This window comes from Thamnophis sirtalis, unplaced genomic scaffold, assembly GCF_051295495.1.
Source record: "Thamnophis sirtalis isolate CommonGarterSnake01/CBP01778 unplaced genomic scaffold, rThaSir2_p1.2 scaffold_9, whole genome shotgun sequence".
Lineage (NCBI taxonomy): Eukaryota > Metazoa > Chordata > Lepidosauria > Squamata > Natricidae > Thamnophis > Thamnophis sirtalis.
In genome coordinates, this window is record NW_028261389.1 from 52,100,286 (window position 1) to 52,114,260 (window position 13,975).

General features: G+C 47.0%; 1 protein-coding gene across 2 annotated transcripts in view; it reads right to left on the minus strand.

The window, feature by feature from the left end:
- Positions 1-13,975, minus strand: part of ARID2 (AT-rich interaction domain 2) — a 176,521-nt gene that overhangs the window by 39,677 nt on the left and 122,869 nt on the right. For both annotated transcript variants that reach the window (XM_087723544.1, XM_087723543.1), the window contains one exon: positions 6,134-6,272. In XM_087723544.1, coding sequence (XP_087579670.1) covers positions 6,134-6,272 — 139 coding nt within the window. The remainder of the gene's footprint in view (positions 1-6,133; positions 6,273-13,975) is intronic.

The window sequence follows — 13,975 nt, forward strand, 5'->3', positions numbered from 1 at the left end:
CATCCCATGTCTCGACCCCACCTTCATTCTTAAAGTGAACACCCTGTTTCACAGGTCACAGGAGGTGATTCTTCCCAACTTCTGTCCCAAACCATCGCATCCCCGGGAAAGAGACTGGCACAAGTTGGTCGTGAGACATGCTGTACGCATCTATGTCAGGAGAACCAGAGAGTTCCGATGATCTGAGTCGTTTTTTGTCTCCTTTCATCCTGGGTCGCAAGGGCGAAAAGCTTCGTCGCATACCATCAGACGGTGGTTGCGGGCGGCATTAAACTGGTGTAGGAACTTCACGGCAAGGCCGTGCCGTGCCATATGATGGCTCACTCCACAAGAAGTGCAGCCACGTCTGCTGCGTGGGCGACCCAGGCGTCAATCATCGATATTTGTCGGGCAGCCACGTGGGCGTCCCCACAGCCTTCATTCGCAATTACAAAATAGGCACCTTTGCCTCAGCCGAAATCTCATTGGGGCGAAGAATTTTACAAAAGGTTGCAGAGGCTCCGGACTCTATGAATTCTTCCCGCCCTGGGACATCATAGCTTGGGTATGTCCCATGCTTGGACTCTCCAAGCAGCACTCAGGAGAAAGACCATTGGCTTACCTGAACGGTCATTCTCTGGGTGCTGCGGGAGAGTCCAAACCTGCCCAGGATCTTATTGCCTCTGGTGATGACTTCGAGGAACAGTGGAGGCAGTCCTGAATGGAGTGTTCTTCGTTTTTAATCTGAGATTGTAGAGGCAAAGTGAGGCGTGGTCAAAGAGGAAAAAAGATACTCAGTTCTAGGGCAGATAGACTGTGTTAAACCATGCTTGGACTCTCCCGCAGTGCCCAGAGAACGACCGATCCGGTAAGCCAACGGTCTTTCTAATCAGCTGTAGCTGATTGGAGATGGAAGGTGACAGGGAGAAGAATTATTACAGAGATAAAAACTGGAAAATGCTAGGATTTCTTTTTCTTTTCTTTTCCCTCCTTTGCCTTTTTATTTTACTGCAAAAGATTAAGATGGCCCCGGCTTCACTTCCGGTCCCATAGTAGCTAAAACTTAAGGTGGACCAGAGTCTCAAAATAAGACTTTGTATAACTAACTGCAATCTTGGAACTGGATATTAAGGAAGAACAAAAGACCAAGATGGCTCCCATCGCTCTCCCCTACAGCAGTGGAAGTGGACAAACTTAAGATGGACCAAAACTCTGAAATAACTGTATAGCTAATTCTAACTTTAGAACTGGACATCATGGAAAGCTGGGAATTTGAAGAACTACCTGAAATTATTAAAAATATGCATAAATCATTAACATCAAAGCCGCTGAGCCTCTGATTAGCTGTGGGGCCTGAGAGATTAACCAGGTTTCCCGGGAGTTGACTGACTGTTAAAGAGAGATTACTGAGTGTCATGGGAACTGCTGAGAACGCTGAGAATTCTGAGAACGCTGAAAAATACTGGAAATACTGTGAACGCTGAGAATACTGAGAGAATATTGAGATCAGAGAGAGATCACTGAACGCTTTGTGGAGTAACATCGCTCAAGTAGCCGGGCGGCGCTGAACAATCTTGCGAATTTTGTTGTGCCATCTGTGGCGAAAGGCGGGCTGGGACTACCTGACCACCGGGGCCGAGGGAGCCTGTTGGAGCCTGGAAGAGCTGGCTGAGACTGTCTTGGCTAACGTGGAGACAGCTATCGGAGACTGTTTTGGGGGGACCCGACCCCCTTGATTGTCTGACGCCTCCATCCGCTGTCTGTGCTGCTGCAGGGTCAGGCTAGGGACAGGGTAGGGTTAGATTAGAATTATTGGGTGGGGTTAGTTTATTTTAAGATTAGGATTAAGGTTAGGGTTAGGGAGGGTTGCTAGCCTTTCGGCCTACCGGTTTGTTGCCACCACTGGGAGTGTTACGGTACAGCTGGGAGTGGAGCTTTTTCCTCCCCCCCTTTTTACCGTGGGGTTTCCCTGGCTCCCGTGTGTCCTTTTGTTCCCGAGGGAAGGGGTGTTGCTGGCCTGTTGTCGCCTATGGCTGGCCCCACAACTTTCGCTGCTATAGCCACCGCCTATGGCCTACTTGCCTCCCAGACATTTCCTGGCCTTGCCCTCCGGACCATCGTTGGGGATCAAATTGGGGCCTATGACTCGACTTTCAGAGACCAATCCCTCACTGTAGGGAGGAGGAGCTGATTAGGTGGTTCCACCCCAGGCGTCTTATGGATCCTCAGGGTTTCCAGATGGCGCTTGGTGTTGTGCCTGATACTCTCGCCCGCAGTCCGGTGGAGACCTTAGTTGCTGCTTGGAACTCAGCAGCATCTGAGGCTCTCCACCGGATTGCGCCTTTACGGCCGATCTGCAGCAATGGATCCAGGAGGGCCCCTTGGTTTACCGAGGACCTCCGGGAGATGAAGCACCAAAAGAGATGCCTAGAGCGCCGCTGGAGGTCCAGTAAATCCGAGTCAGACCAAGCACTATTAAAAGCTTGCATCGGAGCATACCTTTTGGCAATACGGATAGCTAAGAACACCTATATTGCCGCTCTGATTGCGTCCGCTGGGTCGCGCCCTGTTTAGGGTAACCCGCTCCCGCTCCCTCCTAAATGGGAGAGTTGCGGATAATCCCTTACGAGGTAGAGTGGAGGAGTATGTCCAGTTCCTCGCGGACAAAGTTGCTTGGCTTCGGATAGACCTGAACGCCAATTGTGCAGAGCCAGCCGGGGTACCGGGGAGGGTCTTGAGCGACATCTCCGGACTGACTTTCAACTTGTTACTCCTGATGAAGTGGACAAGGCCATGGGAGCGGTGAGTGCCGCCACGTGTGCACGGGACCCGTGCCCCTCCTGGCTGGTCGCGAACAGCAAGGAGGTGACGTGGGGCTGGATCCAGGCGATGGTGAATGCCTCCCTTCAGGAGGGCTTCTTTCCTCCGCCATTGAAGACAGCGGTGGTGAGACCCCTCCTGAAGAAGCCATCTCTGGATCCAGCCATTTTGAATAGCTACCGTCCAGTCTCCAACCTTCCCTTTGTTGGGAAGGTTGTTGAGAAAGTGGTGGCCTTTCAGCTCCGACGGTCCTTGGATGAAGCCGATTATCTGGATCCCTTTTAGTCTGGATTCAGGCCTGGCTTCAGCACGGAAACCGCTTTGGTCGCACTGACCGATGATCTCTGGAGAGCCAGGGATGGAGGTCATGCCTCCGTCCTAGTGCTTCTTGACCTCTCAGCGGCCTTCGATACCATCGACCATGGTATCCTTCTGCGACGGTTACGAGAGGTGGGGGTGGGAGGCACTGTTCTTCGGTGGTTCTCCTCCTACCTCTCGGACAGGTCGCAGTTGGTGTTGGTCGGGGGGGCAGAGGTCGACCCCTAGGCCCCTGAAATATGGGGTCCCACAGGGTTCGGTCCTGTCCCCCCTCCTGTTTAACATCTACATGAAGCCGTTGGGTGAGATCATTCGACAGCACGGGATAAAATACCATCAGTACGCGGACGATACCCAGTTGTATCTGTCCGCCCCGTGCCAACTCAGTGAAGCGGTTGACGTGATGTGCCAGTGCCTGGAGGCTGTCAGAGTCTGGATGGGGGTTAACAAGCTTGCGCTCAATCCAGACAAGACCGAGTGGCTGTTGTGTTTCCTCCCAAAAATTTGGCTAGTATTCCATCACTCAGGCTGGGGGGTGAAATTTTACGCCCCTCAGACAGGGTTCGCAATTTGGGAGTCCTCTTGGACCCACAGCTGACCTTAGAACATCATTTGTCGGCTGTGACCAGGGGGGCATTTGCCCAGGTTCGCCTGGTGCACCAATTGCGTCCCTACCTGAACCGGGAGGCACTCGCAACAGTCACTCATGCCCTCATAACCTCAAGACTGGACTACTGCAATGCGCTCTACATGGGGCAGTCCTTGAAGAGCATTTGGAGACTCCAGCTCGTCCAGAATGCAGCCGCGCGAGTGATTGTGGGTGCACCTCGGTACACCCACGTTACACCTATCCTCCGCGAGCTGCACTGGTTACCGATTGTTCTCCGGATACGCTTCAAGGTGCTAGTCGTCACTTATAAAGCCCTTCATGGTATTAGACCTGGGTACTTGAGAGACTGCCTGCTGCCAATTACCTCCCAAAGACCCATTAGATCACACAGATTAGGCCTCCTCCGGGTTCCGTCTACTAGCCAATGTCATCTGGCTACTACCCGGGGGAGGGCCTTCTCTGTGGCGGCTCCGGCCCTTTGGAACGAGCTCCCCGCAGAGATTCGGACCCTCACCTCTCTCCAGGCCTTCCGGAAAGCCATTAAAACCTGGCTGTGTCGGCAGGCCTGGGGTCGATGAGTTCCCTTCCCCTCTCAAATCGTGTGGCTGTTGGTTGTTTTAAATTCCCTGTATTTTTTGTTGTAGTTTTTGTGTTTCCCTTCCCCTCCTTTGGGTTTGTGCGCCGCCCTGAGTCCCGCCGGGAATAGGGCAGCATATAAATAAAATGAACCACGAACCTCGAACCTAAATAGAATTCTGAACCCAGAGAAGCAGATATCTAAAGAAGAATTCAAAGAAGAAGGGGGGCAAGATAATGAAGGAGTAGAAACAGAGGGAAACAAAAGGCAGACAAAAGAGGTTGAGGCTGTTAGTGGCATAAAGGAATTTGAAGGGGGAGGCTTTGCCCCAACAAAGAGAAATAAAAAAACATCCTTTTGGTGGTGACCTGAGGAAAGTTGGGGAGAGTGGATGCACTGAAGCAAAGAGAAGGGAGCGGGCAGGAGCAGAGAAGTGGGACAAAAGACTTACTAGGAAAAAATCAGACAACCAGAAATTTTTATGTGGGAGAATATTAAACTAAGATAAGGGTTTTATTTCTAAATATGACAATAAAATGGAGTTGCCAACTGATTGAATGTAATAGTGGAAAGACAATTAAGCAAAGGTTGAAATATATGGAATATGGATAAATATGATATTGATATTGATGTAGGGATATCAACATGACAATAAGTTGCTAACTGGTTGAATATAACAATGGAAAGACAACTAAACGAAGGCCAAAATATATGGAATATGGATAAATATGAAACTGACATGGGGAGGTTGTAAAGCAGAGGTTTGCCATTCATTTTTATACATGATAATTAAACTGAGTGGCAAATTGACTGGAAATGACAACAGAAGGACAACTAAGCATGGGTTAAAATATATGAAACATGGATATACATAGAACTTTTAAGATGATGAAATAAAGCGAGATATTTACCATTTGTTATTCTATACAATAGATTAAGGGAATTGAAATGAATATTGAACAGCAAGGTTTGCTAAGGTAATCAAATCCAAGACATGGAAAAATTGGAGAGAACATGAAATACACTTTTAATGGGAAACTATTGAGGATTAAAGGCAGAATCACAAATTGAGGGCCCATAAGGATGTATAATTATATAATGATGAGAATAGCTGAGAAACAGGTCTACATCTCGACCAAAATTAGGCTGGGGAGGGGAGGGGTTAAAAATACAATGACTATATATGTACACTTTTTTCTTCTGTTTATCTTTTTTTTTAAAGGAGAATATATGTTTAAAATTAAATATGTACATTGAAAAGGAACTATGAATACCATCAACATAAAATGGAGCTTGCTCAGAATCTGAAATACACCAAGCAAATGAGGTGAAGAGTGGGAAGAAAAGGAGAGAGGTAAGGGAAGGAAATAGGGATAGGAGAGAGGGTAGGAAGGGGAAAGAGGAGAAGAGAAATGAGGAGTGGAAAGGGGAGAGAGGAGTAGGAGAGAGGAAGGGGAAGTAGAGAAAGGAAGGAGGACAGAGAGAAGAAAGGAGGTAGGGAGGGGGATGAGAGGGAGAAGAAAGTGAACGCACAAATATAGTGTATGGAGAGCAGAAGAGCCAATAACTGTTTTTTTTTTCTTTTTCTTTTGGGGAGTTGATGGTAAGATGAATTGATGTAAACATTTAATAATGCAATACGATGTATTATACTATATAATAGTATACATGTGATTATATGTTATGAAAATGAAAAAAAAAACTTTACCAAAAATTTTTTATGCCAAATGGCTGGCTCTTCTTCAGCACTCTAGAAATTTCTAAAACACACTTTTTATTTATATAAATTATTTTTATAAAACCCTAGAAAAGGAATGAGAAATTTCTACCTGTAGGTGGGTAATGAACGAAAACCTTTGTCTCTGGAAAGGTTCACAGCCCTCCCACAAACACTGTCCAGGGTAGACATCTTTTCCTCCATGCTCAGTTGCAGCATGATAGAAAACTTGGGATGGTGTCTGAAACCACCTGGAAAATGGAAAGGATTTTAATTTGGCAGAAAACAGTGTATTCTTTTGCAATCAATTTTTTACCTAGCTATTACTTATAAATTTTCAAAAACAAAAGTTATTCAAAAGTGGCAAACTAAAATTATTTAAGGGTTCTACTTCCATTTTCAAGAGCTACCTGTGCAAGATTTCTATAAAGGAAAAGGCAGTACTTACACAAATATATAAATAAATGGAAATGAAATAGTTTACATATTTTTATTAGGTAGTAGCTAATAAAGACTTCCCATATCACCATGACAGTAAAAGCTTGTAGCACTGAATAGTTGTCAGGTCCACCATTGTGTTTTACCTTTTTTTTGGAAGTGGGTGGGGGAGAAGGCTTGCTGACATTTTTGCATGCTTTTGCTTTAACTGCTTGGGAATTGGGGGCGGGGAATTATCTTCGGAGATGGAACAGATTCCCTTCCAGCCAATTCCAGCCTGGTTTCAAGGCCATTGTGCCCTAAGGGCGAACTCTTGTCTGCCTAGCACTTCAGCGTTCTCAAAACAACCTTGGAGCATCACATTGGCTGCTGGTGGACTGATTGGAGGGGGGGGAGATTGGAACGTGATGGCTCAGTAGCTAAGACGCTGAGCTTGTCAATCAGAAGGTTGGCAGTTCAGTGTTCGAATATATAGCGCCGCATAACAGAGTGAGTTCCCTTTCCTTGTCCCAGCTTCTGCCAACCTAGCAGTTCGAAAGCACATAAAAAATGCAAGTAGAAAAATATGGACCACTTTGATGGGATGGTAACAGCGCTTCATGCACTTTTGGCATTTGGTCATGCCGGCCACATGACCATGGAGTTGTATTTAGACAGCGCTGGCTCTTCGCCTTAGAAACTGAGATGAGCACCGCCCCTAGAGCCGGAAACGACTAGCACACATGTGCAGGAGAACCTTTACCTTATTAAGGTTTGCTTTGTGCTCTACATGGGACTTTTCAGATTCCACCTTGCTTTTTTGCAATTACTTTTTCTCAATAAGAAAAAGTGATTGATTTAACTTAATGGAGTCACTTTCCTGAGAGAGCAGCTTGGTCAGGTCCCTACATTAGGCAGAATCTGCAAAGTTGGTCAACCCGGAGAGGTACACCACCCTACCATGGAGTCCATGCACACGATGTCATTCAACTGACCTGACTCTAGGTGACAGCTCCTGTCCTTTTCTGCAAAAAGGATGGGATGCTTCATCTATGCATGGATTATAGGGGTTAAATGCTGTTTGTGTACAAAACATCTACCTCTGCTCTTGATAAAAACATGCTAGCCAACAAGGGCAAAATATTCACCAAACTGAACCTGTGAGAAGCCTACTATTGTGAGAGAATTAGGGAGGGGTGTCAGGCCATCCCCTCTCAGGGGGATCAGTGGAAGACCACACTCAACTGCTCTTTTGGATGCTTCCAGTTTAAAGTCCTCCCATTCGGTTATATAAGTCTTACACCAACACCTGTATAAGGGAGCACTGGTATAGCTAGACGACATTTTAATCTACACTGATACAAAGGCAGAGCACGTGAAACTAGTGAGAGCTATAGGCAATAGACAAAGAAAATTGCAGGCCACAAAACTGTATGCCAAACTTTACAAGTTTGACTTTCACCAGAGAATAATAAGACTATTTGAATTATTGCAACTCACACGATGGTATTGAAATGGATCTCCCCCACCCAAAAAAAGTCCAAGCAGTGCTGGACTGGGCTCCACCCTGAAGCAGAAAGCAACTACTATGTTTCTCCAAAAATAAGACTCGATCTTGTTTTCTTTTGGGCTTGAAAATAACACTCGGGCTTATTTTCAGGTCTTTTTTTTAATGTGCAGGAGGTGGCAAGCACAGGGACTGACTTGAGTGGGAGCACAGCCCCACCCTCTCTGCTTGCCCACAGCTGCAACAGGCCTTAGCATGCCTTGACATCCACCCACCCTGCCTGTTGGGCCAGCTGCTGCAGGAACACTTCTCGACTGAAACGCGTACCATGTTGGACATCAAGCAGCTGCCCATGCTGCTGCTGGCCTTGTGGGAACTCTTTGCTTTCCTGGCAGGGCAGGTAAGACAGGGGCATGCCAGGTATTTGGTCCTGATTGAGGCTCTGGGCAAGCAGACAGTGGGATGGAGAGGAGGGGGCTGGCGATAGTTCTCCAAACATTTTTCGCCCAGAGGGAGATGAAGTTTCTCCCCCAATGAGTCTGTTTCTTTCCTCTCATTAGAAATGAAAAGTAGCTTGGATTAGCTCGCCCTGGGATGCCTGAAATAATTTTTATAATCACCTCCCTTCCACTTCAGGAAATGCCCAAAAGAGAGGTGCAATTGTTGCATCGCGGGCAAAAAAGGTGTACATGGGGCAGGAGCGGGAGGAGAGAACCAGGCACGACTGAAGAAGTTGCATAATGAAAGGCTCGTTTGTTAATCAAGTCCTATTTTTCTTATGGCAGCTGCGACGGAAATCAGTAAGGGGAGCAGCGGTCTCAAACTCAATTTTATTGAGGGCTGTATCAAGGATGTCTTTGACCTTGGAGGGCCAGGGGTGGTGGTCAGAGTTCGGCATGGTGGGCATGCCGGGCAGGTGTGGCCATGTTTGGCGTTTGACATAGGCTCAAGATGCATTTTTCCCTACTTTCTTTCTACAGTTCTTTACTATAACCATTTTCCTATCTCTTCTACCAGATATTACTGGCAAACATTTATTACTTATTCTTCATATTCCAGTAAACTTTTTATTTCTAAATTTATACCCCATGGTTCTCCAGGCAGAAAAGCTATTTATACTATTGTATTCTTATTATTCAACTAATAATAAAAATAAAATAGCATAAATAACATGATAATACAAGATCTAAGAGCAGAGATAAATTTCCATGACGGTAAAGAGAAATGGCTGTCAATTATAGATACAAAATAAAATACAGAATATAAAATACAAAATACAGAATAGATCCGTGATAGTGAACCTATGGCATGTGTGCCACAGGTGGCACGCAGAGCCCTCTCCGCAGGCACGCCAGCCATCACCCCAGGCCAGCTCCACTCTGCATGCCCAAGTGCCTCCTGCTGGCCAGCAGGTCTTTGGGTCTCTGCCATGCATACGCAGGGGCCAGGGTGCATGTGCAGGGGAGCTTGCATTGCATTTTGCCCCATTTGGGGCCTGGAAAGCCTCCTGCATCAGCATGGAAGCCAAAAATGGGCAAAGGGGGGTGGGGCACATGGCAGGGGGCGCACACACATGCACAGGGGGTCAGGGTGCATGCATGGTGGGCACTTGCATTGCATTTTGAGGTTGTGCGCTTTGGGCACTGATTGTTGATTAAATGGACCTATAGTATATAAAATCTGGCATTAAATTGTAATATTAACATAGGAGGTGCTTGCTTTCTATCCCAATCAGGCACTTACTTGAGGCCTCAGAATTGTAATCCAGTCCAAGCCAGTCCTCCTGCAGCATTCCCCCGGCCTAAAACGGCTATGTGAAGGCCCCGGGCGGCCCTGCTGTAGCCTGTTTTTGGCCTCCATGTCCTCCTAAAGCACTCTCCCAGCCAAAAACGGACCGTATGGAGGCCCCAAGCGTTCCCCCTGTGGCCCCTTTTTCAGCCTCCATTGCCTCCTGCAGCAATCTCTTGGCCAAAAATGGCCACACGTAGTTCCTGGGTGTTCCCCCACATGGCCTGTTTTTGGCCTTCCAGCCGAAAACGTAAGCAGCCCTCCCCCCCACCCACACGGCCTCTGGGCCAGATCTAAACATCCAACCTATGAGCCTTGAATTTGACACCTCTGGCCTAGAGCAAGCTCAACAGCCTTTTCCCCTCTCCTCATTCCCTATCCTCCTTGACTCTAAGAAGAAAAAGAGAGTAAAAGCTTCCCCACCCACCAGTTGATCTAGGCTTCTCCTGGGCGGGCTCCAGATTCCCCCCTCGGGAGAGGAGAAGGCTCACTCTCTCCAGTTTCTTTAGCCCGGCCCCAAATTTGAGGCGGAAAAGCGGGTGGACACTGCTGGCTCTCAAACTTTTCCTGACATACTCCCTTGCTACAGGTTTAAGCGACTACCAGTAGGAAGAAAACAGAAAGGGCCATGGGATCGCCTACATACAACACACACACATTTCTGTATTTTCTACCCTTATACACCACAGATAAGGCTCAGTTCTCACACCCTCGCAGCGGGCTTCACATGAACCCCCCTTACCCACCCTCCCCACAACGAGTGGCAAACAAGTGTGCATGGAAGTCTATAGCTCCCATTTCATTCATAGGCTTCCCAGGAAGCACAGGTGCTTAAGGAGAAGCAGGGAGCAAAATTGGAGAGTGCGAGGAGGACCCAGATGTGAGTGGCAAGCAGAATTCACACGAGGCATCTTCTCATTCCACTGAAAATATGCAGCGATTGCCATATATTTCACCAGTCAAGTTCTGTGTGTATTTGCTGACAACTTTCAAATTGCACTCTTCTCCTATGGGAAGAGCTTTGCTCCCCACCACACACATGTTTACGCTTAGTGAAAAATGAAAAAAACATGCACAGGAGTCAAGAGGCTTTCTCTCTCTTCACCCACCCCCAGCACCCAGCGCAGATCAGAACAGCCCTTCCCCCCTCGCTTCTGCAAGGTGGACACAACACATGCTACACATTCAACTGGCATATCCCACTGCAGTTGAACCTGGTGCTTCCTTCCCAAGCCATTATTCTCTCTCCTGAGGGATCCCCTTAAACAAAACAGAATGAGTGTTGGGATGGATTATCTCCATCTGCCCCTCTCGCTCAACATCCCAAATTTTTTTTGCGGCACCCTTTTTCATCCCCTCCCTGGCATTCCTGGGGAAGTGTCAAGAATTCCCTGGCCTCGTTTCACCAGCGGTGAGGCAGGACACCACAAATCGCTCACCCTCCCACCCTGGTTTATCAATCTGTGGGTGACTTGGATTGCCCTCTTTATTTCCTGGCTACTTCAGTCTCCTTCCTGTCTCCTTCCGTTCCTAAAGCCCTTCAAGAATTTTTTTTTTGGGGGGGAGCAGAACCCGAGCAAGAGAGGCACCCTGTAGAAGGCAAAGGCACCCTCTTCCTTCACTTGCTCTTTTATTCTTTGACTCTCACACTTAGGGTTTTAGGAAAGGTGCCTCCCATGACCCACCCACTCATCACCCACTTCAGAGTTATCTGTCCACTTTCCCCAGATTATTTCCATTTCCTTCACTTGATGTTTTCAGAGCGATTTGCTCCATTCCCAAGCACCCCATAGGTGCCCAAACACTTTTCTCCCAGCTGGAGAAATGACAGTGATTCAAAGCTTTGTCTCTCTCCAGGCGAAAAGTGCACAGCCGAGCCAGGCAGAGACAATCCCAACGCAGATTTAAGATTAAACCTAAACCCAGCCAGCCTTTTAAATGGACTTTAGAATGCCAGACAGCTTTTGAGTAGCTCAAAGGATCGTTTGTGGCTGAGCCAACCCAAACATCCTTTTGATGCTAGCAATGTCTCCATGGGGTTATGTTATTACAGAAAAATGATAGTGGCCAGTTGCAACTCTGCACTTACACTTCCAGAAAACTGGTGTGTTGGGCACTGCTAACCTGAATGCATTTCCTTGAGGGAGGCAAGGTGCCTTTTGAAGTATGGACTGACCACAAGAACTTAAGAGGCACTAAAAAACCCACAGCAGGTGCAATAAGTGCAGTACTTTAACCATTTCAATTTCCCATTGCACTATCTCCCAGGGGGACAAAAACTTCTAGGCTGATGCTTTATCCCTAATGTGTCAATACAATTGCCCTAAAGCATATATAGTCAAATCTCTACTCTCATCCAGTCAACTGTGTGCCCAAGTTACCTCCTGAGCACAAGCAAAAGAAAAATGATAAATTTGTCCATTAGGTGACAGCCGCACTTAAAGCCGCCCTCAAGGATGACAAATGGCTTCAAGATAATGAAAATGTTTGTTCTTTCCAGGACGGACTAGCCAGGGTGGGAACTAAACTATATGCAATGGAGAGCCAGATGCTGATGGTCTTGTCTAAGGCCACTGGACACTTTGGCTTTGTAAAGAGTTTGCATCTAATTAAAAAATAGTTTTGGTATCTGTTTCTGAAAAAGGACATTGAAACTTATGTGGCAAGTTGCCATGTCTGCGCCTCAGCCAAAGACTGCATGGAAAAACCCCAGGGCTCCTCCAAATAGTGGCAGAGCCTTCAGCACCCTGGAAAGAGATCTCCATGGATTTTATTATCGAACTTCCAAAAAGTTCAGTGAATACAGTTATATGGGTGGTAACTGATTTATTTTCTAAGGAAGTACATTTTGTCCCATGTCAGAAGATTCTTTCAGCACATAGTAATTTGGTCATACTAATTTTGCACCATGTCTACAGACCACATGGACCACCCCAACGTATCATCTCAGACAGAGGGGTGCAATTCCAAAACTTTTGGAGGACATTTCTTACCTACTTGGGATTGACCAGGGGCAATAGCAATAGCAATAGCAGTAGACTTATATACCGCTTCATAGGGCTTTCAGCCCTCTCTAAGCGGTTTACAGAGAGTCAGCATATTGCCCCCAACAATCTGGGTCCTCATTTTACCCACCTCGGAAGGATGGAAGGCTGAGTCAACCCTGAGCCGGTGAGATTTGAACCGCTGAACTGCTGATCTAGCAGTAGCCTGCAGTGCTGCATTTAACCACTGCGCCACCTTGGCTCTGACCAGAGCCAAGGTGGCGCAGTGGTTAAATGCAGCACTGCAGGCTACTGCTAGATTGACCAGGGGCTTAGCTCGTCACCCCATCCCCAAACTAATGGGGGGGTGTGGATGCGTAAATTCAGTGTTGGAACGATATCTCAGGTGTTATACCAATTATTAGTAACATAATTGGATAGATTTATTGCATTTTACTGAAGTGGCATATAATAATTCTATGCAGAGTAGTACAGGATTCACTCTTAGAGTGGCTACTAGACAGAACTTCAATCCTATGCCTGAATTGCCCCTCAATGACCTCCCAGTCATATCATTGAAAGAGTGGGTCTCCCAACTGCGAAATACGTGGTCGGTGTTGAAGAAGGTTCTGGCAGATGCACATGAGGTTTATAAGAAGCAAGCAACAAGAAGCATGAGAAACCCAAACTGTTTTAAGATTCGTGACCTTTTCATCCACTTCCTGCAGCCTCTATAACCATCAAAGAAACTGGGGTCCTCCCCAATCAAACGTATTATTAACCCCATAACTGTAGGTAACGATTACAAGCATGACTTGGCCTTTGATAAGTTCACCCTGTGTTTCATTGCAGCTTATTGAACCTCAGGTTACTTCTCCCCTTAGATCTAAACTTTCACACCCCTGGAGCCTCTAATGATAGAAGGGGAGCAGCATTTTGAAATCTGGGAAATTCTCTCTCTCTTTCCCTCCCTCTCTCTCTCCCTCTTACTCTCTTTCTCTCTCTTTTCCTCCCCCATTCTGTCTCTTTTTCTCCCTCCCTCTTTCCCTCCTCTCTTTCTCTCTGTCAGTCTCTTCCCCCCGTTTCCCTCTCCTTCCTGTCTCTCTTTCCCTCTTCTCTCTCTTTCCCTCTCTCCCTCTTCCCCCTTTCTCTCTCTCTCTACCCTCTCTTTCTGTTTCTCTCTATCTCTTTCCTCCCTCTCTTTCTCTTTCTCTCTCCCTCTTTCTCTCCTCTCTCTTTTCATCCCCCTCCCTCTGTC